Genomic DNA, 24626 nt, shown 5'->3' with positions numbered 1-24626 from the left:
ACACAATAGTGTGACGCCAGCCAATCAGATTCGAGGTGGATTTCTGGGGCGTGTAGTTTTTGAGATGGGTTTTGAAGTTAACTGTAATCTGTGAACCGTGCGTGACTTTTTTTTTTTTTTTTTTACTGTTTTATAATATTGAGATTTTTTTATTTGAGAATTGTTATAATAAATACAAAATTTAAACTATATTTTTTTCTTAACAAATGTTTCCATGATGAAATTATAGTTCATGTTCTTCATTCAATAAAACTGAACAGCTACGACATTAAGTGTATAATCTTTATTTTAAAGTTATGTGTAGGAATTTAACTACCATCTTATACAGTAAAAACCTGTTAATTGTTTAAAAATATATCTTACCATACACAGTGGAAAATTATAATAATTAAGCCAAATTTGATGAAATGTGGCTATAATTGTAGCGATGATTAATATAACAGGTTGTTAAATTTATGTGACACAGTTAGACACCGTACAATATACAGTCATTTATTCAATTTAACTAAAATATTTTCTTTTATAATTTGCATGTGCTGATGGTCTGTTGTGAAGAACGTCCTCCAAACAGCAGGTGGCGGAATAATATGTTGAGTCGATGTTTACATTCCTCAATGGAAGAGAGAGTGTAACGGGAAAAACAAAACACAGCAGAGGACTACGTCCAGTGACGTGGCCGGACGATAGAGAAGAGAAACAGCGAGCAATAGGTTGGAAATGTTTTGTTTATCCTTATTTATTTTAATATTAACTTCTTCCCTATAATGATTTTATAGCGTTCAGCTTACTGGATGTTGACTAACTACTATTGCTGAGGAAAGTTAGCTTAGCTTTAAATACAGTACTGTACAGTACAGTATGCCACTGTGACAGACAGATAATGTGGTTTATTTTGCTAGTATGTACTCCAGCATCAATTATACCGGCTATTCATGATCAACTCATATCTAGAAGTCCACTAATGTTTATAATCTGTGTCTTGAATCTTATTTTAATGAGTATCATCTTAATCCTTAGCCTCAGCAATTTGTGATGTATGACACGTTGTGCTGTTTTGAAAGCAGTTTAAAATGTGTTGGTTTTCAATTCCATAATCTATACTGTCATGTACACAATTATATCATATAGCTATCCTTTGCATTAAAGATAAGTTATGAATTATTTACTTGTCCATTTCAGGAGGCTGGTATGTGTTAAGAAGGTCCCACTGTGAAAGCTCCACAAGTGACCAAACAGAGAAGTCAATGGATCAAGAGGCAGAAGAGCTGTCATCAGCCCCCCGAGATGAGCCCTCCGCTGATGCTCAGAGTGACAGCTCTACTGATGTAGCACCAACCCGAAAGACGAGGAAAAGACCAGAACATAAACCTTCAACAGAAGAACAGAAGACCCTAGAGACACCACTACCAGCAGAAAGTGCTTCAAATGTACGCCTTTTTAACACTTTTACTTTTATTATTATTATTAATAGTAATAATTATACACACACATATATATATATATATATATATATATATATAATGGCTGCACCTCTTTTCACCCTTTGCCTGAAATGCACTGTTTTACTTCCCATCTTTTTAAAGCCGCCTTTCCGAAAAGTCCAGTCTGCTCTGATTGGTCAGCTGGCCCAGTCTGTTGTGATGAATCAGACAACTTAGAATGTCAAAAACTATTCTAAACTGATCTATTACTAAACTGTCACTTTTTCCTCATCAGACCTCCCCAGAGACGACTGTTTCCCAGGGAGGTTGGGGTTACTGGGGCAGCTGGGGTAAATCTATCCTCTCCACTGCTACTGCCACTGTAGCTACTGTGGGTAAGTGGCACAAGATTTTCACTTTTTTGTATTAAACAGCTTCTTGAGATATATATATATATATATATATATATCATCTTATCAACACTAATTAGTAGTAATACTGTTTTTCATTGTCTAAGGCCAAGGGTTGACACAGGTCATTGAAAAAGCAGAGACATCTCTTGGAATCCCAAGCCCTGAGGAGCTTTCAACTCAAGTGGAGGAGGAAAAAACTGACGGTAATAACATGCTCTTCATTTGACGTGAATTGGTATACGTGGTCTTGCATATCCCTAGTATTTATGATCTTTCTACCTTCTGCCTGCAGGTTCAGACAGTAGTGAGACAAATAAAGATGAAGGGGAGAGGACGTATGGGATGGGCGGTGCTATGGGAATGATCTCCTCCAGTAGTATGGGAATGCTGTCATCTTTAACCACTGTAGTTCAGAGTACGGTAAGGGCAAGCTAAATGTATGCTAGATAATGTTAAAACTGAATTTATTTTGAGTTTTTATATTTATTTTTTCATATTTTTTGTTATTCAATGATACTAGACTTGCACGATTCTGGATAAGTTGAGAATTGCATTGTTTTTTTTAAAACAGAGATCATGATACAACTAAAGAAAATAATGTAATTTAGTAGAGGTTCTGACAAAATGTTAATTGCTGCAGTCAATTTAAAATGTTTAATTAATCTGAATTATTTAAAAAAAAAAACTTTGAAAGAATGATTCAATGCCTCACTCATAAAATTCTTCACTTGTTTCATTACTGGATAAATCAGCGTTTTTGAATGAATCTCTTATATGAATGATTCATTGACAAATAGTGATATAATCGTTATTTGAAGCGCCAAGTTACTTTCAAAAGTTGATTTGCTCTACTTTGATAGCTTCCATAGACATCGGTGCTTTTAATACTAACTATAAAATTTTATCCCAGAACTTCTGTGATCATTTGAATTATTGTTAGACAGAAATAATGATACTGTGTGGTTAAAAAGACTGTTTGTTAAAGCTGCAGTTCGTAACTTTTTTTGGTTAAAAATGATCCAAAATCAGTTATTGAGCAAGTACATAACCACCAGCCAGTGTTCAAAACTGTTTTTTTTACCTTAGCCCTATTCACAATTGTAAGCTTGTAATGTTTTTTAATTTAAGTGATACTGGTAGGTTTCCGTGGGAAATAGGAGTTTGCCTTTGTGTCATTACATCATGTCTGTATACATAAAGGAGGATGATGTAGGATGCTGCAGGTGGTGGTCATTTGTAGCCTATTTTTACAGCAGCTGGAATAATTGAATTTGTCATTTTGATGGCGGATTGTAATCAAGAAAGGTAAAAACGACCATCATCATTGACAACTGGTGTGAAAACTAGAATAAATGTCGTCAGGGCTTTTGAAAAGTGGCATGAACTCTGTGTTTTGAACGGGTTTATAAGGGACATTGTTTTTTTCTGCTGGACAGGTAAGACATTTTAATTGTTCATTGGGTAGATAATGCTAATTAGATAACGCTAATACACACTAAATACACAGTCACGCAATGTTGATGTTAATATTAAAAATTTGAGAACAAATTATAAAAAAATAATAATAATTTGCATGGTTTGATGTGATATGAGCTAACTTTGCAATCGTTAGATTTAATCACCATTTGCAGATTTATTGTAAAACTTTTTTTTTCAGTTGGTCAGAACAAAACTGGCAGACTTGTTCAGATGACATTTTCCAGTGAAACTTATTATTTTGGACATACTTCCAAGACGTAGTATCTGTAGTCCTGAGGTACAGTGAGTATCCACACTGGTGTGGTGACTCACAGCCTAAACATACACCTCAAAACATTAGATTCATCGCGCTAAGGAGCTGTACCGACGCACAACCCACATAAAGTTGATAGTTCTGCAAATAACTGCAGTTGCAGGTTTCAAACAGAGATGGTGACAAAAGGGGCAAAACTTACAGACTGCAGCTTCTCTACTGTAATGTCTATCCGAGTGAAACGGCATCTGAAAAGAGAGGGCGGGACTTGATTTTGTCCTTCGGGAATTGATTGAATCGTTGGAAGTTGGGCGTTGCTAACAAAATGGAGGCAGATCTGAATGCCCATTTGTAGTCAGTTGTTGTGGATTTCTCTCCATCTGACTCACTGCTAGCACCTTCACATTACTGTAAGAACTTTATTTATTGAGGATGAGGATGAGGATGACGACGACAAAGACGAAGACGGTCAACAGCACTAAACAGTGAGAGCGCGAGAGAGTGATACTGACTGACTGACTGATGGTGCGTGTCCACTGGCACGGAGCGAGCGGAGAAGAGCAAGCGTTTTCAGTTCATTCCTACGGAAGTTGAGGCTCACACTCACGCGTAAGTTAAGCGTGATGCTCAACTTCCATAGGAATGAATTTGAAAATGCTCAGGTCGCTTGCTCTGCTCCAGTGGACATGCAGCCTGACTGACGGAACATGTCCTCCAGTACATCCAAAGAGTAATGTTTTCGTAATATCCTTTCAATGTTTAAGGGTACTGTACACCTCATTAACTGGCATCACCTGTGGTTAATGCATTGATCTCTATTAAAGTGAAGCATCAGCATTTCCCCCGCTTAACGCTGCATTCACATGGGGCGTCAGTGTCAAAGCTTGATGGAGGGCGTGTCTGAAGCTTGAGCTGATGCGACCGTCATAGTACAACAGCCAATCACATTACTTTCTGGTGTTGCAACCATAGACTTTAATAAAATATGGACGTAGTGTCCGTGACGTCACCCGTAGATTTCTGAAGAGCATTTTTGTAAAGATTTATTTTTGCCGTTTTTGCCTTTATTATGACAGGACAGTGATTAGACAGGAAGTGGGAGAGAGAGAAGGGGATGGGATCGGGAAAGGACCACGAGCCGGGACTCGAACTCGGGTCGCCCGAAGCGCATTGGCGCTACATGTTGGCGCGCTGCCCATGAGGCCATCGGCGCCGACCTGAAGAGCATTTTTGAAGCGAAAATGAGGCCGCTGCCATCTTAGCAGCGCGTCACCGCACGTCACTCCCGGATAACTGAAAATGGGCAAAGAGGTGGGACGTGGTTGGAACCAAGGTGACTGGTTGCTGAAACCACGCCCGCCTAGCGCGACATGATCATGTTCGCAGAAGGAGCTATCTATCTATCTTAGATAGTATCTAAAATATTAATAAAGATAAGTTCATTCTAAAGGTGTATTGTCAATCTACGGTTAAGATATAGATGCTCCAACACCAGTAATTAATTTGAGTCAGGTGTGCAAATAACAACACGCAAAATCAAACGGGACTTTATAGCTTTACAATGAAATAGTGATCGCGAGATGAATCCAATCCGTGGCACTTAATTGGGTAAAATGTCCATGAGTGTCCATTGCAAAACAAAAAACAGTAGGCCTACTTTTTGTCCACAAAAGCGTTAAATCCATGAAATATTGATATATTATCCATTGTTTGCATCACATTTCTTCTGAATGATCTGCTCTCCATCATCGTTCTTCAAGAAATTATGCAACCTGAGCAGCGTTTATGTTGTAAAACTGTATATCATATGTCACAAACAAATGAGCCTGCGTCCAAAGTATAATTTTTCAAAATGCAGCAGTTTTAGTTATAATATCCAAGCAGTGCTGTCGGAGTTTTATAACCTCCCGCCATTGTCATTGTAGTAAATCTCACAAACAAAACTTTTAGCCAATGCCAAGACGATCCAACAACTCGTGTTTTGTTTATCTTCCGCATGCGAGCACATCTACACAGACACACATCTCTCTCGAGTCTCGACCATTAACGCAGCAAGCCATGTTATTTTATAATTGTATAAAATAATACAGAAAAAAGCACAAATACGGCTGAGATGCCAAATTCAGCGGCTGGAATTAGCTGAAGTAAAGTGACGGCTCACAGACAGCAGCGGCAATCTACCTGTCACTCAAGTGACCACGCCCTTAATTATGCAGAACTTTAAGGCTTAATATAATTTAAACGGATGAGTTATAAAAAAATTCACCCCCCTCAGAGTTGTCATGAAGGGCAAAATTAGCAGTATAGACCAAAACCACAATTTGTACCAAGCTGTAAACATGTTTTTTTTCTGCTGTAAATTTGACCGTTTTAACATGGGACTCAGTGAGATTCTGCTCTCTTTTGGAGCCTGTCCCTGAGCCTGTGAATTGCAGTTTAAGTCCGTATTGGCTTCACGAGAAACTGGGGGAGGTTACCGCTTAAATTATGTAATAAGAGTCATATTTACAAAAACAATTTATCACATCGTTCTGAGTTTAATTGCAGAAGCATCATACAGTACTAATGTTACTTGAAGAAATGATTCAGCGCCAACACAAGCACAGATTTGAATGTTGCGATATGATTTTGTCAAAGGTTTAATAGACAGACGAATTGTTGTCATTTAAGAATAAGATTGTGTGGGTGTTTGATTTGAGACCACAATCTTTTAATGATTAATCGTGCAGCTCTACTGTCGTATCTATAGTCTTTGCTTATACTCTCAGCATTGACGCAAAGCGTATATGAGTAGCGCGAGGTCTTTTCAGTGCATTCATTACTATATTAAAGGGGTGGTTCACTGTTTTTTTTCTAGGCTTGATTGTGTTTATGGTGCGCAGTTTAACATGTCTTAATGCTTTTTTTTTTTTTTTTAAAGACGCTGTATTTTTCATATATTTTACCTCTATTCTACACCACTGTTTCCCTTCTCCTAAAAACGCTCTGTTAAGTTCCTGGTTTATGAAGCCCCTCCCTCAGAAATACGCAATGGGCTCAGATTGGTTAGCTGGTCCAGTGTATTGTGATTCGCTGTCCGGAACACATTGTCACAATTCATGTTGTCTGGAAACGCCACACCCCTTACCATTATGGGCAATAGTTGCATGCAGACCCAGATAGCAGTAATGAAGAGGGTCAAGCAGAACCTCTGCAAGCACAGCTTTTAAAGGACGTTTATGAGTGGTAAGTATTTGTGTCAAAGTGTTTAGATATACTGTCACTTGTAAATGTTACTGCTGTTTGTTAGCTTTCGATACACAGTGTTATCCTGATTAAAGCTTTACTGTAGTCGAATACATGACTGAGTAGTAGCATTTTTGTAAAGGTATTGTTTAATTTATAACATGAACGAGCATGTGGGTAAACACAACATAAAAGCCATAATGAAACAATGCTGTACACTGATAACAGAAACGCCAACAGAAGTTCGCTGGTGTGATTACATAGAAGTTTGTTGGTGTTTGTAGGCGTTTGTTGGAGAAGTATGAAATAGAATTTAGCTAACTGGCTAGCGAAGCCAAACCGCGTTGGTCTTTATTTACGTCCCAGAAACTATATAACTTTATAAACAATAAAACATTGTTGGGGCCCATAAACAGCAGCTTCTGCTTTTTTCAGTAATAGCCTTTGTGCAAATCCAGCATTGAACTTGTTTAGATTCTGGAAGCTGTCTTCCATAAAATGTGCAGCACCTACAGCTAAATTAGCATAATAATTGTCAGGAACAGAATTAAACATAAATTTTAAACATTGTTCCCAAAGTCCAGCGTCCCTAGGAAGCCCAAACACAGAAGACTTGTATGCACGCGACATGGCCTCGCCCACTTTGTTGCGTGTTCCCGGGAGCAGTGTTTATGTTAATTGCAGGGTTTGTGATGTCACCAACCCGGGAAGAAGCTTGTTGTAGTCCAAACCGGTTGTAAATGTAGGCATTAAACTGCCATAACTTTAAAAGACAATATCTCCGTTCGCATTGAACTTTCAGCGTTGTAACTTTGCAGATACTGTTTATGCTCAAGCAGCAACATTACAAACTAAATTTAAAAAAGTGAAATTGCAATGAACCACCCCTTTAATATTCATGAAGTGAGACATCGCTATTAAAGGATACAGCGCTTCTCCCACACATCCCACCAGAACCATTTTCGGAACAGTTTAAATCTATTTGTGGCGGGCTGCCACAAATAAATCAATGTATAATGCGCAGGGTTGCCAGGTTTTCACAACAAAACCTGCCCAATTGCTACTCAAAACTATCCCAATCGTGTTCAGGGGGATAAAATCTGCTTTTTGGCAGGGTCCCCCTGGTAAAATTTGCATTCCAGAGACTAAATATCATGTTATTTGAGGTCACTTCATCGCTTTCTCTCGTCCACTTGAAAGGGGATATTACATAACGTGACACGCATAGATAACAACATCTTTAGCCCTCTGTTGGAACAAAAGTGGGTAACTTCTGTCCACCTCGTCTATAAGCAAGGACTAAAATAAAGCAATTTCATTTGAATTAATATCGATTCTGGAAATAAAAAAAAATCGATTTTTAAAAACGTAAACAAAAAATTGCGATAGTTAGGTGAATCGTTTTTTTTTTTTTTTTTTTTTTTTTTTTTCTTCTCCTCCCAGCCCTAGTGATACCCAAAACAGCAATTTTAATTGATTGGAGTCATCTCCTTCAACAGCAGTTTTCATTGCTTGTTCATTTTGTTCCAGTTTCTGCAGCTCGCGGATCTCTCTCTGGCTGGTGGGAAGGCGCATTCAGTAGTGTGTGCGTGACAGCGCGCTGGCACAGAAAGATGCGGCACTCATCCTTGCGCGCTTCAGCTAAAAGAGCAGTTCCTAAAAGAGCAGCACAGGCATTCAGCATCTTTTTCAAGATGTCTTTTCGCCCGTGTGTTTCTGGATGCGGTCATTTCCTGACCTCATCTGACGGCCACGATTGCTGTCTCACATGCCTGGGCAAACAGCATGCTGAGTCGGCGCTTGTGGATGGTATATGCCCTCACTGCGAGGGCATGTCCATGTTGGCATGGCGATTGCGACTCTCCTTTAACACGGAGGCACAAGTCTCCTCTGTTGCTACCCAGCCGCCGGTCTGGTTAGCCCTCTGGGAGATCTGAGGGTTACAGTGGGAGCTTCTTCGTCGGGTCCGCCCCCACGAACCTCCCACTCCTCTAGCACGCCATGTGCCGTCGAGTTGCCTGCTGCTGCCGCGGGACCCTCTTTGGAGGTTCCCCGGGTCACATTCGGTGCTCCAGATGAGGATCTGATGTTGATCGCTGCATCGGAGAGAGGGCTTTTGGACTCTGAAGAGGATGAGGAAGCTGAACTTCTGCCCTCCGGGGTGGTTGTTCAGGCTGAATCGGATTCAGAGTTGATGGCCATGCTTGCCTGGTCTGCCTCGGGCATCGGGCTTGAGTGGAACCCTCCACTATGTCCCAAATACTCGCAGTTGGATGATTGGTTTCTGGGTGCGGGGCGTGGTTCTCAGCCACATGCCGCCCCAGTGCTATTCTTCCCGGAGGTGCATGAGGAGGTTCAGAAGACGTGGAAGGCACCTTTTACTGCCAGAAACCATTCTTCTGCCTCCTCCACTCTCACTACCCTTGATGATGGGGCCGCCAAGGGTTACGTGGACATTCCACAGGTAAAGCGTGCGATTGCGGTGCACTTGTGCCTGCAGACTGCTGCCACCTGGCGGAATCGTCTACGCCTCCCGTCCAAGGCGAGTAAGACGACGGCAGCTCTGGCAAGAGCTGCACGAGGGTAGTTCTGAGCCAAGGCTACTGCAAGAAATGCGCATGGCGACTGACCTTGCCCTCCGATGGAAGTCACAGCGCGTGCCCTGGGTCAGTCGATGTCCACCCTGGTGGTCCAGGAGCGCCATATCTCTGGTTGGACCTGGCTGAAATGAAGGACGCCGACAAAGTTCGCTTTCTCGACGCCCCCATTTCCCAGGCTGGCATCGGCGACACTGTCGAGGACTTTGCCCAGCAGTTCTCGGCAGTGCAGAAACAGACAGAGGCCATAAAACAAATAAATACATGATTGAAAATACATGATTGCTGCTCTAAAGTAATTTGGATTTGGTTCAGAATTTATCAAATGGATTGAAATAATTTATGCACATCCAGTAGCTTCTGTTATTACTAACCAAGACATTTCAAATCCATTTCAATTATCTCGTGGTACACACCAGGGATGCCCCCTATCTCCCTTTTTGTTTGACATATCAATGGAACCTTTGGCAGCCAGTATTAGGCAACATCTTAACATAGCGCCTATAGTGATAGAGGGCAGACCCCAACATCTTTCGCTGTATGCGTATGACATTCTTTTGTACATTTCTAACCCTGAAACGTCTATTCCATCATTACTTGAGCTTACTGAAAAATTTGGCCGGCCTTCTGGATTCACATTAAATTGGGAAAAAAGCGAATTAATGCCAGTCTCTGACGATTTAGATCAAAAATTTTTAGTCAACTCCAAATTTAAAATTGCAAACGACTCCTTTAAATATTTGGGTGTAATAATCACCAAAAATCCTGAAATGTTATTAAAAGTGAATTGGAAAAAGAAAATTGATCAGCTTAAAAATGATATTATCTTTTGGCAAACACTCCCAATGTCCATGGTAGGCAGGATTAATGCTATAAAAATGGTTGTACTTCCAAGATTTTTATATGTATTTTAATCTATTCCTTTCCTTATTCCCCTTTATCATTTTAAACAACTAGAATCTATTATAACCAGCTTCATTTGGGCAAACAAGATGGCTAAGATTAACAAGAAACATCTAAATAAACCTAAGGATCAAAGAGGGTTTGGGCTTCCCAATTTTAAATATTATTATTGGGCAGCTAATTTAAATACTTTAGCGTGGTGGAGAAAGATTGGTTCGATGGAGTCAGCTGACAAGCCAGAATGGTTGGCAATTGAGGAAGCTTCTTGTAATAAGACCTCATTAATAGCGCTGCTTAATAGTCCCATTAAAATTGATGTCAAAAATATCAACAGAAACATAGTTATTTCTAACCTAATTAAGGTGTGGAAACAAATTAAGGTACATTTGAATGTTTCAGATATATGTCTGGATACTCCTATTTGTAACAAGCATGCTTTTCTTCCGGGGGTGCATGACAAGTTCTTTTTTCAGTGGAAACATATGGGTATTGTAACAATTCAGGATCTTTATAGGGAAGGTACTTTTTGTTCTTTTGAACAACTAAAACAATATTATGCTCTTGTTTCGGCACATTTTTTCCATTATTTGCAAGTTAGAGACTTTGTTAGAAAGCATATTCCAGACTTTGAAGTTTTGAATCTGAATCCCACTTTGGAGAGAATTGTCATAGTACACCCTGATCTGAGTGGTGATGTATCAAACTTTTACAAATTACTGCTAGAAAAGGTGAACAACAACATTCAGAAAATAAAACATGTTTGGGAAAAGGAAATGGGTTTTGATATTCATGAAAACATGTGGGATGAGTGCTTGAGAAATATACATACGTGTTCTGTAAATGCTAGACATAACTTGATTCAGTTCAAGATAATTCATAGGCTTCATTATTCTAAATCAAAACTTCATAAAATTTAGCCCACAATATCTTCACTCTGTAATAAGTGTAAAATGACAGAAGGCACCCTGTTTCATTCTTTATGGTCATGTAGTAAAATTCAGCCTTTTTGGAAACGTTTATTTAAATTTCTTTCGGAAGTATATTCTATCAATTTGGAGCCTGAGCCTTGTATTGGACTTTTAGGAGCAGAAATGTTTTTTGTAGCAGTTATCAAACACAGGCCAATTTCAAGCTGTAAATATTTAGCTCAAGTAGCATGTACAGTGGTACTGCTTAAAAAGTTTGATGAGTTATTTATCCTGTACACTAACTCTTTAGGTGGCATTGTGCGTGTGTGTTGTCTTCAAGAAAATTAAAATAAAGAGGGAAAAAATAAAATAATAAAATTAAAAAAATAAAATAAAATAACAAGAGGAATGTTGCCCAGTGTACAGAATTTATTAGAAATGTACTCAAGTTAAAGTAAAAATAACCGCATTTAAATCTACTCTTAAAAGTACAAATTTTCCCAAAAAAATTCTCAAGTAAATGTAACGAAGTAGATGTACTTCATTACTACCCACCTCTGATTCGGACTGGCTTCCACTCACGTTATCCTGAGACCCCGACTTGGATATGTGCCCAAAGTTCCCACCACTCCCTTCCAGGACTTGCAAGCACTGCCCCTAGAGGAGGCAGACCTAGCCCTCACGTTGCTGTGTCCCGTTCACGCTTTGGGCGTCTACATGGACTGCACAGAGAGCTTCAGAAGCTCTGAGTAGCTCTTTGTCTGCTTTGGAGGTCAGCAGAAGGGAAAGGTTGTCTCCAAACAGAGGTTGGCCCACTGGATAGTGGATGCCATTGCCTTGGCGTACCAGTCCCAAGGCGAGCCGTGCCCCCTCGGGGTGAGAGCTCACTCCACTCGGGGTGTTGCTTCCTCCTGTGCGTTGGCACACGGTGCCTCTATGGCGGACATTTGCAGAGCTGCGGGCTGGGCGACACCGAAAACATTTGGTTGGTCAGCCCTTGTACTGGGTTAGATGCCCATATGATGTGATTCCCTGCGGGTAATCCCATATGTGTTTTGTAAGGTTTCCCTGATGGTAAATCCGCGTCTTTCCCCTGGGCTCCCAAGCAAGACCCCATTACGTCATTATCGACGTAACGTCTCCGTTCCCTCCTTCAGGGAACGGGGGTTACAATAGTAACCTAGACATTCCTGTGGTCTTGGAAAACTTAGTTTTATGAGGAATCCTCCTCCGTGTCCACGCACCGTCCGCATGATGTAATTTTCGTTATCGGAACGGTCCTCATGCAGCCCAATTTTGGAGACCGCGCGGACAGTGCACGTACAACAGCGCATACAACAGCGTGTGTGTATGGAAGCTTTCTTCCGCCACTAAATAAAAAAAAAAAAAAAAAAAAAGTAATTGCGACTTTTTATCTCACAGTTCAGACTTTTTTTCACACAATTACGATTTTGCGTCTCACAATTCTGACTTTTTTTTCTCAGAATTGCGAGTTATAAAGTCAGAATTGCGTGTTGTCAGAATTGCGAGTTTATATCTGACTTTATAAGATGCAATTGCGAGTTTATATCTTGCAATTCTGACTTTATAAGTCGCAATTCTAAGTTTATCTCGGAATTCTGAGGTAAAAAGTCAGAATTGTGAGATAAAACATAGCAATTATCTTTTTTATTTTTTATTTAATGGTGGAAACAAACTCCCATACATGTGTGAGTGACTTGAGCGCTTGAAATCCACTAGATCTAGTCTTTCCACGCTCAGTGCCAAAAGAGTATACTCTGAAAAGCTTGCACGCTCAACTGTGCGCGAGACGGAGTGGAACGCAGAAAATGAAGTATACCCAGGCCTTAAAGGATTAGTTCACTTCTGAATGAAAATTTGCTGATAATTTACTCACCCCCATGTCATCCAAGATGTTCATGTCTTTCTTTCTTCAGTCGAAAAGAAATTAAGGTTTTTGATGAAAACATTCCAGGATTATTCTCCTTATAGTGGACTTTTAATTGGCCTCCAAACGGTTGAAGGTCAAAATTACAGTTTCAGTGCAGCTTCAAAGGACTTTAAACGATACCAGACGAGGAATAAGGGTCTTATCTAGCGAAACGATCGGTCATTTTCGAAAAAAATACAACTGTATATGCTTTATATAAACAAACGTTCGCCTTCTAAGTGCCTCCGCCAAAACCGCATTTTTGTATTCTTCAAAAAGCTTACGCTGTATGTCCTACGCCTTCCCTATTCAATTTACGGAACGAACGCAGCGCCAGTTACATTTTTTTTGTAAGTAGAATAGGGAAGGCGTAGGACATACAGCGTAAGCATTTTAGAGAATGCGGAAATGCGGTTTTGGCGGAGGCACTTAGAAGGCGAACGTTTGTTTATATAAAACATATACAGTTGTATTTTTTTCGAAAATGACCGATCGTTTCGCTAGATAAGACCCTTATTCCTCGTCTGGTATCGTTTAAAGCCCTTTGAAGCTGCACTGAAACTGTAATTTTGACCTTCAACCTTTTGGAGGCCATTGAAGTCCACTATAAGGAGAATAATCCTGGAATGTTTTCATCAAAAACCTTAATTTCTTTTCGACTGAAGAAAGAAAGACATGAACATCTTGGATGACATGGGGGTAAGTAAATTATCAGGAAAAGTTTATTTGAAAGTGGACTAATCCTTTAAGTGTGATTTCTAGATTTGGAAGAGTCATGTAAATTTATAAAATTTTAAAATGCCATGAGCATTATTAAAATGAATATACATTTTAGTAGTTATGCCAAGCTCTAAAAATTTTATCAGTAGAAATTGAGTCATGAAAGTCATGAATGTTCCCTGAACAACATTCAGCACCTAATAAATGTATAATTAATAATAATTTATTTATTATTATTACTACTATGTAATTTACAGAAACTAGGTGTCCCATATATTAAAATTTCTGAAAACAAAACTAGGCATAGGGGCCTTTAAATATTGTATAGAAAATATTTATAGGCTATTTGTTTTTATTCTATTGTAAATATATACGCTAAATCTGTTTCTCGTGATCCTGTTTGACTTCTGCTGAAGTGCAAATCAAACTGTATACACAATAACATAATATAATGTAAACAAATTAAATTGCACTTGCTTATGAATTTCATTATAAAAAAAAAAGATAAAAAAAAAAAAGACTGGAAAGTGAAGTAAAAGCAGTGTCCAGGATTTATTATTTTTATTAATTATGAATTATTGTATGAATAAATATTAATAAATAAAAATTATTTTAAGCATTATTTTTTTGTATGTTTGTTTTTTTATCATTATAATTATTATTGTTTGTTTGCTTGACATTGCATATTGTTAATGCTCCACTTATTCACTTCTGTTTATGCTGATTATTTTGAAAAAACTCAATAAAAAAGCAATTTTCTCAAATAATTGTTGTATATTTCATTTGATTGTATATGTATTTATTCTGTCTTCTTATGCTTGTTGGCTAGGGTAAAACAGTAATAAGTGGTGGTCTGGATGCATTGGAGTTTATTGGGAAGAAGACGATGGATGTGATAGCAGAGGGAGACCCTGGCTTTAAGAAAACCAAGGGGCTGATGAACAGAAACTCCACACTGTCACAGGTGCAAAAGCTACGATGACTGTCTGTCTTAATGAGATGGAATATATTAATAACAACTTCAACTCCCCATCTGACACTCCTGCATTAATATATGGCCTTATACTTAACTCAGTTCACGATTTGATTTTATTTGAGAATGATACTGACCTGATTCTATTTTTCATCTCTCAAAGGTTTTAAGGGAAGCAAAGGAACGTGAGGAGCAGCAGAAAGCTGAAAACGTCACTTCAGAAACAGACAAAAAGGCTCATTATGGGATGTTGTTTGATGAGTTTCAAGGCCTGTCCCATCTGGAGGCTTTGGAGATCCTCTCTAGAGAGAGTGAAGCTAAGGTCAATAGATTTTTTATTTATTTATTTTTTTTACACAAATTCAAACAATGATAGAATTTAAAATGATGAAGGATTTGAATTGCTGGTGTCGTGTTTGTGTGCAGGTGAAATCTGTGCTGACCACTCTGTCAGGTGAGGAGTTAGCTAAACTGAGAGAGGAACTACAGGACATTAAAGAGCCTTTTTCCCTCATGGAGTTTGATGATGAGGTGGAGGATGAAATGAAAGGTAAAAAGTACAACGAATACAAAGTTAAAGTAAAAAATATATATGTATATATATATATACATATATGAAAGGGGTCCTATTATGCCCTTTTTCAAAGTCTTGCTTATGTTTTTAGGGTCTCTTAAAGCAAGTTTTCATGCTTGAATGTTCAAAAAACATTTTTCACATATTTACATTATTGCAGCACCTCTCTTCCCAGTCTGTCAGTAACGCTCTGTTTAGTTCCTGTCTCTATGAAACCCTCCTTCTGAAAAGCGCAATGTGCTCTGATTGGTCAGCTGGACCAGTGTGTTCCGATTGGTCAAAGCCTTCAAGCATGTTTCAGAAAATACCCTTACCATAACCGTTAGTTTCAACACACTACTAGCACAACTCAACTAGGCCTCGCCCCTTATTTTGCGTATGCCTTGGGTGGGAATTATTTAAATGAGGAATATTGTGACGTGTTCGTTCCCAGAAGAAAATTCAAGACTACTGTCGAGGCATTGCAGGGAATTCAGAAACATGTTTCATGCTGAAACAGCAACATTACACACTAAAGAAAGCTGAAAATTTAAATATATATATCTGGAGTGATTCTGATATTTTTCAATGTAAGGCAATTCTCTCTCGAATCGATTCTGAGCTTAGTTTTTAACAGCAGATGGCACTGCGTGCTTTATAAACAGCTGTACTCTGCTTGCTTCCACTTCCTTTACACACACCACTTAAACCTAAAATAATCATTCATGAAGTTTGAAGCGAATTTCAAGGGTGTTCGCAGTAGGCTGTGTTTACATTAACCTCGCGTCATAAAAGCATTCTGAGCCGAGGTGCAAGTATATTTAACCACTTACATGACTCAGCCGAACGCACGAGCATTGTCCAGCACTCTTCTTCGTGAGCATTTGAGTGTGCGGTTAAAAACTAGCCTGCAGTGCCATTGCAAAAGCCTCTAAAAGCCACCTTGGTCAAAAAATTAGATAACGATACTGAGTGAATGCTCCCCACACATAGTATATGTTCATCAAATTCTTTCACTTCAAACCCGCTAAATCCCAGCCTCAACCCAATCAGAAGTACCGGTACTTAGGTAGAAGCCTATACATAGGAGCCTGATAAAAATGCTACGGACTTAGAGGATTTTGCATCTGAAGTCTTCATATATAATATAATATAATATAAATATATAACAGGACCCCTTTTGAAATTTTAGATTCAGTAAATGAACAACAATGTTGTTTTGAACATAAATCTTCATTTTTATCCTCAGTTGATGATGGAGAGGATTTTGTGAAGGAACTGACAGATTTTCTTGAAAAATTACAGATCTCCACATCAGCAGACAAACTAAGCAAGGTATCACTTCAGCATCTCTTCATAATTGTAATCAAGTATTTTGTGTGTCTTATTATTTACCATTACTCATATCCACTCAGGCCAGAAAAAATGCATTCAACCATATCACAAACATGAAGCTACAAAGAGAAGAGGAGAAAGAACAGGAACCGGCGGTGAAAAAATGCTGTGTTGAGGTCTGCAACTCTTGCTATTTAGCCTAAAATGAACTAAATGTCTTTTAAAGGGATAGTTCACCCAAAAATGAAAATTCTTTCATCATTTACTCACCCTTAAGTTGTTCCAAAACTGTATACATTTCTTTGTTCTCCTGTACACAAAGGAAGATATTTGAAAGAATGTTTGTAACCAAGCAGATCTCGCCCCCCATTGCAGTAGCCCCTCACTGCAGAACACGAGATCCAGTGGGCGGAGACGGGTAGGTTTAGGGATATGTAAAGTGGGAGGAGTTGGATCTGGATCCAGATTCACCCCTGTATCTCGTGTTCTGCAGTGAGGACCATCTCCCCCATTGACTACCGTAGTAAGAAAATAAAACACTATGGTAGTCAATGGGGGGCGAGATCTGCTTGGTTACAAACATTCTTTCAAAAACCTTCCTTTGTGTACAGCAGAACAAAGAAATGTATACAGGTTTGGAACAACTTAGGTGAGTAAATGATGACAGAATTTTCATTTTTGGGTGAACTATCCCTTTACGATGTGCATGCCTATGTCTTACATAGAATATTGTATATTTGTATTGTGTTTTGACAATTCGAGTTACTCTTTTTCGTAGGAGGCCCATTTGTCTGCCATTACAAGTCTGGCCGAGTTCACGGCCAGATCCATAGAGCAGTTCCACAAAACAGCTGAATTGCTGCTTCACTGTAACACTGAGGGAGCGACGGCCGTGGAACAAGCCAAAGTTTTATCGCAGTGAGTTATTTTGTTGCAGAAATAGTGCAAAATTGGTATTAGGAGAAATTAAAATCATAATGTGTTTCACTTTCAGAGTTACTATTGTTATTTGTAAGGAGGTATCACTACTGTCCAAAAAGTTCACGTCGTGTTTGACTACCATTGGGGTAAGACGCTTCACTTCTTATAGTTCTGTCAAGAGATCTCTAATATTGTTTATGATCATTATAATAATATTGGTAGGGTTTTAGAGAAAAAGCATTTGAAAAAAAGTCAAAAATATATTTTTATGTCCTATATTATTGCATTTTTATTGTATATTTTCAAATTCCATGAAGTCAAAACGTTTGTTTTTCAGGCAGTTGAAAAGGGAGAAGTTCTCAATCCACTCATTACCAGCGTTTTTCTGGAGGTTTGTCTCTATGTCCGGCTCGCTTGTCTTTGTCTTTTCTTCATGTTAAAAATGGTCATGTATATTACAATAAACCTAAATTAAAAAAAAAAAAAAAAAAACATTTACAGATGTAAAACTTGCATGTTGATATTTTCAAATTTGCACAGGAGTATTAAAATCTTTTTTCACTTTATTTTCAATTTTAAGGCATCAAACAGTGCATCATACATCCAGGATGCATTCCAGCTCCTCATGCCAGTGCTTGAAGTGTCTCACATTCAGAGGACAGTGGAGTCAGCACAGTGAGAACCAATCAGAAACACTTCACTGTGCCAAAAAACCAAACATGCAACATCATCATATGATAGAAGTAAAATAATGTGTGGTTTATATTCAGGTAGACATGGGAAGCACATGACAAACTCTATGAAGTGCACAGCTTTAAGGTTGATTGTTGGCTTTTTTCCTATCTTGGTATATTTTTGAATAGACTGTCATAAATCTCCCTGTAACTGACAAGTATATAAATGGATACAGTAATTGAAATATCTTTTATGTCAGAATGTATAGTAAAATGAATAGAAATCATCTTTTTAAAATCTTTAAGACTTGTATTGTATTGTTTTCAAATAATTATGCAAGTCATCAGTATTAATGTTCAGTTATATTTTAAATAAACAATTGTCTTCTGGATTATAGAAAACTTTTAACTTTAGTATAAAATGCAATTTATACACTATATACAGTATGCTAGGTTACATGTTTTTATGTAAATGTGGTATAAAACAAATGTGGGGGGTTTTTTTTTTAGATATTTTTGGACCTTACAACATGATCTGACCCATCATCACCAATGACAAGAAACTAGTGTGGAATTGATTACTGGTCTTTACTTCCACTAGAGGGCACTGGCACATTTAACTTCCCAAAGAAAATAACTAGTGGAAAGTTTATTAACCATAGTTATGTAGGAATTGTGATTTAAATCTACTAATATTCATAATATTAATAACAGTATAGTACAGAATTGTATTGTTAATTTGTCGGTCTGTGTGAAAAAGACAGCAAACATAAGCATTTCTATGTAAGGTTAATGACCACGCAAATACTAGGCAGTGAGTTTAATAATATTTTATGTGAAAATCAAGAAGACATTTGCATCAAACAGAAACAACGCTACGAGGGTGAAGGGGGTGCTGAGGCAATAATGTTCAGTTGCCCCAGTTTTTCCGTTAAAGATACTTCTGCGTCTTCTGTGCTTTCCGTAAGAGGCTCCAAATACTGCTTCCCAGCAACCCTTTTCCCAGTGAGCGGGTCCACCACTTGCCCAACTTTATACACAATATCTGCGAGTTCATGTTTGACATGTTTGGATCTTTTCTCCGGCAAGGCCTTCAACAAAACAACATCCCCAACAGTGCACTGCTCCAAAGCATCATGGGCAAAGTAGGTCTTCCTCTTGTTGTAATACTTGTAAAGAAGCAAGTGAATACATCAGGACCATTCTGGCTACAAACTAAATGTGGCTATTTTATTTGAAAATAATGCGTCATTATTTTACTTAGACAAACATAAGTGATACTGCTGCGGTTTTATTTGTCATATATATATATATATATATATATATAATATATTTCTATATATATACACACACACACACACGTACGTATATTTCATAGCAAAATATCAACTGTCTTACCTTGAGCAGGTATGGATCAAGCACAAGTCTGGTAACTCGAACCTTTGCCGTCTTCTTCATCTTGGTTCCGATCACTTGACCAATGATCCATTTCGCATGGACTGATGCTTGGCGCGCGGACATGCCGTATAAGGTTTGCAGTCCCCTGAAATGTAGTAAATGTTCACGTTAAACGTACTTGCAGTCAAAGAATCAGCTGCTAGCTCTAAGCTAACCGGTTTGCACAAATCTCTTTTACTGAGGCCGAGTTTCTATAACAGGCCGTTCTGTGTGTATGTAAAATAAAAGTGTACAAAATACGCTTACCGGATTCACTGTAAAGGTAAAGGTCAAAAACTCATGAAAACATTCTGCATGCGTCTGAATGTCAAGACTCGTGGCTCATGTTGATGACGTAATATGGAGGGACCTAGGCAAGATTTAAAGTGGACTATTTTTAAAGTAAAAGTCTCTATTAAAATAATGCATAGAATATACCCAGTAAAACATGTGCTGGAACGTTTTAAATTAGATATTGATTACTCTTGTAATTTCTGTAAAGGTGAAAAGGAAACTATTTTTCATTTATTTTTCCATTGCATACATACAAAAATATTTTGGATTGATGTGGAGCATTTAATTAAGAAAAAAATGAACATTGAATTGCAGTTGAGTGGACTTGATATAATGATACACTTTAATGATCATGGGATTGAGAAAGAGAAGGCATACTTCATACAATTGTTAATATTAATGGGAAAGTTTCACATTCATAAAATGAAATAGTCTGACTCCAAGCCAATTTTTTTTTTTTTTTTTTTTTGCTTTTTGCTTTAAAAATGATTATTGTTCTGTTTTGAGTAACTGTAAAAGTAAAAAGGCAATTCAAGCTTATAACATTGTAAGCAGATATGATGTATAAAGTAGCACCCTTTTCCTTTTGTTTGTTATAATTTTGTTCTTGTCCTCTGGCATTGTTATTTCATTTTACTTTAGATGCTGTGTATTTTTACATTGAAAGAATATATCTTATTGTATTGTTGGTTTATGGCATTAATAAAATAAATAAAAAATAAAAAAATAAAAATAAAGTGGACTATTTTTCTTTCACATAATAAGAAAGCCATTAAAACTTTGTCTATAATATGTGAGTCGTCAATATATTTACATAATTATTAGCATAAGCCCTGGCAGTATGTTTTTCTATGTTTATATGTATTATATTGTAGTTCTGACTGTACATTTACTTTGGTTGAAGTTTAATTAAATAATAATAATAATTTTTAAAAAAGCAAGCTTTGAAGTGTCATGTTGTAAGCATACAAATGAAACGTATGATTTTTCTTATTATTTTAAGAAACTGGAAAATGAGAACATTAAAATTTATAGTAAAATATTATTTATAATATGTACAGTGGGTACGGAAAGTATTCAGACCCCCTTAAATTTTTCACTCTTTGTTATATTGCAGCCATTTGCTAAAATCATTTAAGTTAATTTTTTTCCTCATTAATGTACACACAGCACCCCATATTGACAGAAAAACACAGAATTGTTGACATTTTTGCAGATTTATTAAAAAAGAAAAACTGAAATATCACATGGTCCTAAGTATTCAGACCCTTTGCTGTGACACTCATATATTTAACTCAGGTGCTGTCCATTTCTTCTGATCATCCTTGAGATGGTTCTACACCTTCATTTGAGTCCAGCTGTGTTTGATTATACTGATTGGACTTGATTAGGAAAGCCACACACCTGTCTATATAAGACCTTACAGCTCACAGTGCATGTCAGAGCAAAATGAGAATCATGAGGTCAAAGGAACTGCCTGAAGAGCTCAGAGACAGAATTGTGGCAAGGCACAGATCTGGCCAAGGTTACAAAAGAATTTCTGCTGCACTTAAGGTTCCTAAGAGCACAGTGGCCTCCATAATCCTTAAATGGAAGACGTTTGGGACGACCAGAACCCTTCCTAGAGCTGGCCGTCCGGCCAAACTGAGCTATCGGGGGAGAAGAGCCTTGGTGAGAGAGGTAAAGAAGAACCCAAAGATCACTGTGGCTGAGCTCCAGAGATGCAGTCGGGAGATGGGAGAAAGTTGTAGAAAGTCAACCATCACTGCAGCCCTCCACCAGTCGGGGCTTTATGGCAGAGTGGCCTGACGGAAGCCTCTCCTCAGTGCAAGACACATGAAAGCCCGCATGGAGGATTCCAAGATGGTGAGAAATAAGATTCTCTGGTCTGATGAGACCAAGATAGAACTTTTTGGCCTTAATTCTAAGCGGTATGTGTGGAGAAAACCAGGCACTGCTCATCACCTGTCCAATACAGTCCCAACAGTGAAGCATGGTGGTGGCAGCATCATGCTGTAGGGGTGTTTTTCAGCTGCAGGGACAGGACGACTGGTTGCAATCGAGGGAAAGATGAACGCGACCAAGTACAGGGATATCCTGGACGAAAACCTTCTCCAGAGTGCTCAGGACCTCAGACTGGGCCGAAGGTTTACCTTCCAACAAGACAATGACCCTAAGCACACAGCTAAAATAACGAAGGAAGGGCTTCACAACAACTCCGTGACTGTTCTTGAATGGCCCAGCCAGAGCCCTGACTTAAACCCAATTGAGCATCTCTGGAGAGACCTAAAAATGGCTGTCCACCAACATTTACCATCCAACCTGACAGAACTGGAGAGGATCTGCAAGGAGGAATGGCAGAGGATCCCCAAATCCAGGTGTGAAAAACTTGTTGCATCTTTCCCAAAAAGATTCATGGCTGTATTAGATCAAAAGGGTGCTTCTACTAAATACTGAGCAAAGGGTCTGAATACTTAGAACCATGTGATATTTCAGTTTTTCTTTTTTAATAAATCTGCAAAAATGTCAACAATTTTGTGTTTTTCTGTCAATATGGGGTGCTGTGTGTACATTAATGAGGAAAAAAAAATGAACTTAAATGATTTTAGCAAATGGCTGCAATATAACAAAGAGTGAGAAATTTAAGGGGGTCTGAATACTTTCCGTACCCACTGTATATATCGCAGTATACATAACAATGACAATAATAATCATAATCATCATTATATTTTTGACAATCTTTTCCCAAACACTCATTTTTCTAATGAATCCTTTTCTGTCTATTACAGATAAAGTATTTGTCAAATGTTGTAAGCAATAAGGTACGAGAGGCTGTGCTGTATCGTGACTTATTCACGATACAGCACTAGCCTCGAGTACCTTATTGCTTTTATAAAACGGTTACCACACAATACAAATATTAAAGCCAGAAATATGTATCAATGCAACTTTCATGAAGTAAACTTTTTCTTAAAGCCTTCCTTCTGCCGGAAAAAATAGTCCCTGACCGTGAACAGCAACAGAAGTTACATTTTTTTTATTCACTGTGTTGACATAATTTCCAATGAAACAGGTAGACAGGGCAGGATATATCTAGAAGCTCCTCCCCTTTTTTTCAAAATAGCCAATAGCGTTTTGCCTAGATCACAGCTCGGCCAGAGCCGTTTAGCTCATAAAACCCAATTTTCCTCATAATCTCTAACCGTTTCTCCTCCATATTGCTTTAAATTATAGCATTGTTTGTAGAATTCAAATGTGTCCGAACGTTTTGTGGTCTGTGCCAACTCACATATGATCCACTCTGTGCTCTCGTGTCTCTAGACTGGAGCAGACTGTGCTCACGCTGCAGCGGTGACACTAACGCGAAAACGGACTCCATTCACTTCAATGGAAATCATATTTACATTGTCTGAATCGTTCCCTATTCTCTAAATAGTGCCATATGTGCCATTCACCATGTAGAAACTAGTAAATGTGTGAACAAATGACCGATTTCAGCTGCAGCTTCAGCATGTTTATAGTGTATGAGGGGGCGGGACTTCAGATTCTAGAGAGCATTTGATTGGACAGAAGATTTGATGAGAAGCTGAAGTCTGCGGTGATGTCATGAAAATTATCCATTTTAGCGGAAGTGAGAGAATGTAAGTTTTGAATGCTCTCCTAAATGCGAATTTTGTCATTGTTTTGGAAGTCACCAGCTTATTCATAACCTTAAGGCTAACATATTCATGCTAAAAGCTAAAAAACTTAAATTTTGATTTCAGGGGGACTTTAAATGTTAAAAAAACAAGATGATACATAGGACATTTAAACAGATTTTTTATTATGAACATAGGACTGACCTGAAGGAACATGCTAAATCTGAATGCAGGTAATAAACTCGCTCACTCGATCTTTTTCTCACAACACTCTTCTACATAATACAGTGAGCTTCAATGAACAATATCAATTGAGAACATTACGTTGCTAAGAGTGGTTGCTAAAGGTGTTGTGTAGTGATACACAGAACCATTGGGTGATGCGGTCATAGCCGTGTTTTATCGTGAATATAGAAGGATAGAAGGAATGGATGGATATTCCGGAGCAACTTGGCATTTCTGACTTGCCATTGGCCATCTTGGTTTGGAGGGGGAATAAAAAATCATGTATAGGATGATGCACTAGGGTCTACTGTAGAGATTGATGTGTACCTATTCCATCAAAACCCATGCATATGCAAGATAATGCTTTTTTGAATAACTGTCCACTGCAGTGACCTCTATGTGTGAAAGAGTTAATTTTAAATAATTAGAAAATGTAATAATAGGCTATAGAATTTAAGTGCAATGTTACATAATAAACAAATGCATCATGTAAAACATTTATTTTCTTGTTTTTGATAATTGTAACGTTAAATAATATATAGTTTGAATATATTTAAGAATGTACAAAAATACAATTATTTAATATATTATATTAATATATCTAATAATAATATACCATATAACAACACTTTATTATTATTATTATTATTACACAAAATACAATACAAAGCAATGCCATTTTTTTATGCTCACACCTTCCATCATGATCTGATTTGTGTATAATAGT

At 38.0% G+C, this 24626-nt stretch overlaps 2 protein-coding genes across 2 annotated transcripts; one reads left to right on the top strand and one right to left on the bottom strand.

Annotated features, from left to right (window-relative positions):
- Positions 1-545: 545 nt before the first annotated feature.
- Positions 546-18697, top strand: fam114a2 (family with sequence similarity 114 member A2). The gene is made up of 14 exons (XM_051877603.1): positions 546-710; positions 1180-1427; positions 1717-1816; positions 1939-2037; positions 2127-2254; positions 14679-14813; positions 14986-15144; positions 15249-15372; positions 16625-16710; positions 16791-16886; positions 17489-17628; positions 17705-17777; positions 17969-18022; positions 18212-18697. Exons 1-14 carry the CDS (start codon positions 599-601, stop codon positions 18308-18310), a joined length of 1653 nt encoding a protein of 550 aa, XP_051733563.1. The 5' UTR covers positions 546-598; the 3' UTR covers positions 18311-18697.
- Positions 18698-19120: 423 nt separating this feature from the next.
- mrps17 (mitochondrial ribosomal protein S17) lies at positions 19121-20135 on the bottom strand. The gene is made up of 3 exons (XM_051877611.1): positions 20010-20135; positions 19704-19848; positions 19121-19474 (listed from the first exon to the last, which is right to left on the bottom strand). Exons 2-3 carry the CDS (start codon positions 19824-19826, stop codon positions 19181-19183), a joined length of 417 nt encoding a protein of 138 aa, XP_051733571.1. The 5' UTR covers positions 19827-19848; positions 20010-20135; the 3' UTR covers positions 19121-19180.
- Positions 20136-24626: the final 4491 nt, after the last annotated feature.

Source organism: Ctenopharyngodon idella, chromosome 21 (genome assembly GCF_019924925.1).
Source record: "Ctenopharyngodon idella isolate HZGC_01 chromosome 21, HZGC01, whole genome shotgun sequence".
Lineage (NCBI taxonomy): Eukaryota > Metazoa > Chordata > Actinopteri > Cypriniformes > Xenocyprididae > Ctenopharyngodon > Ctenopharyngodon idella.
Note: the sequence above shows the minus strand (reverse complement) of the source record. Positions and strands in the feature narration are given on the sequence as shown.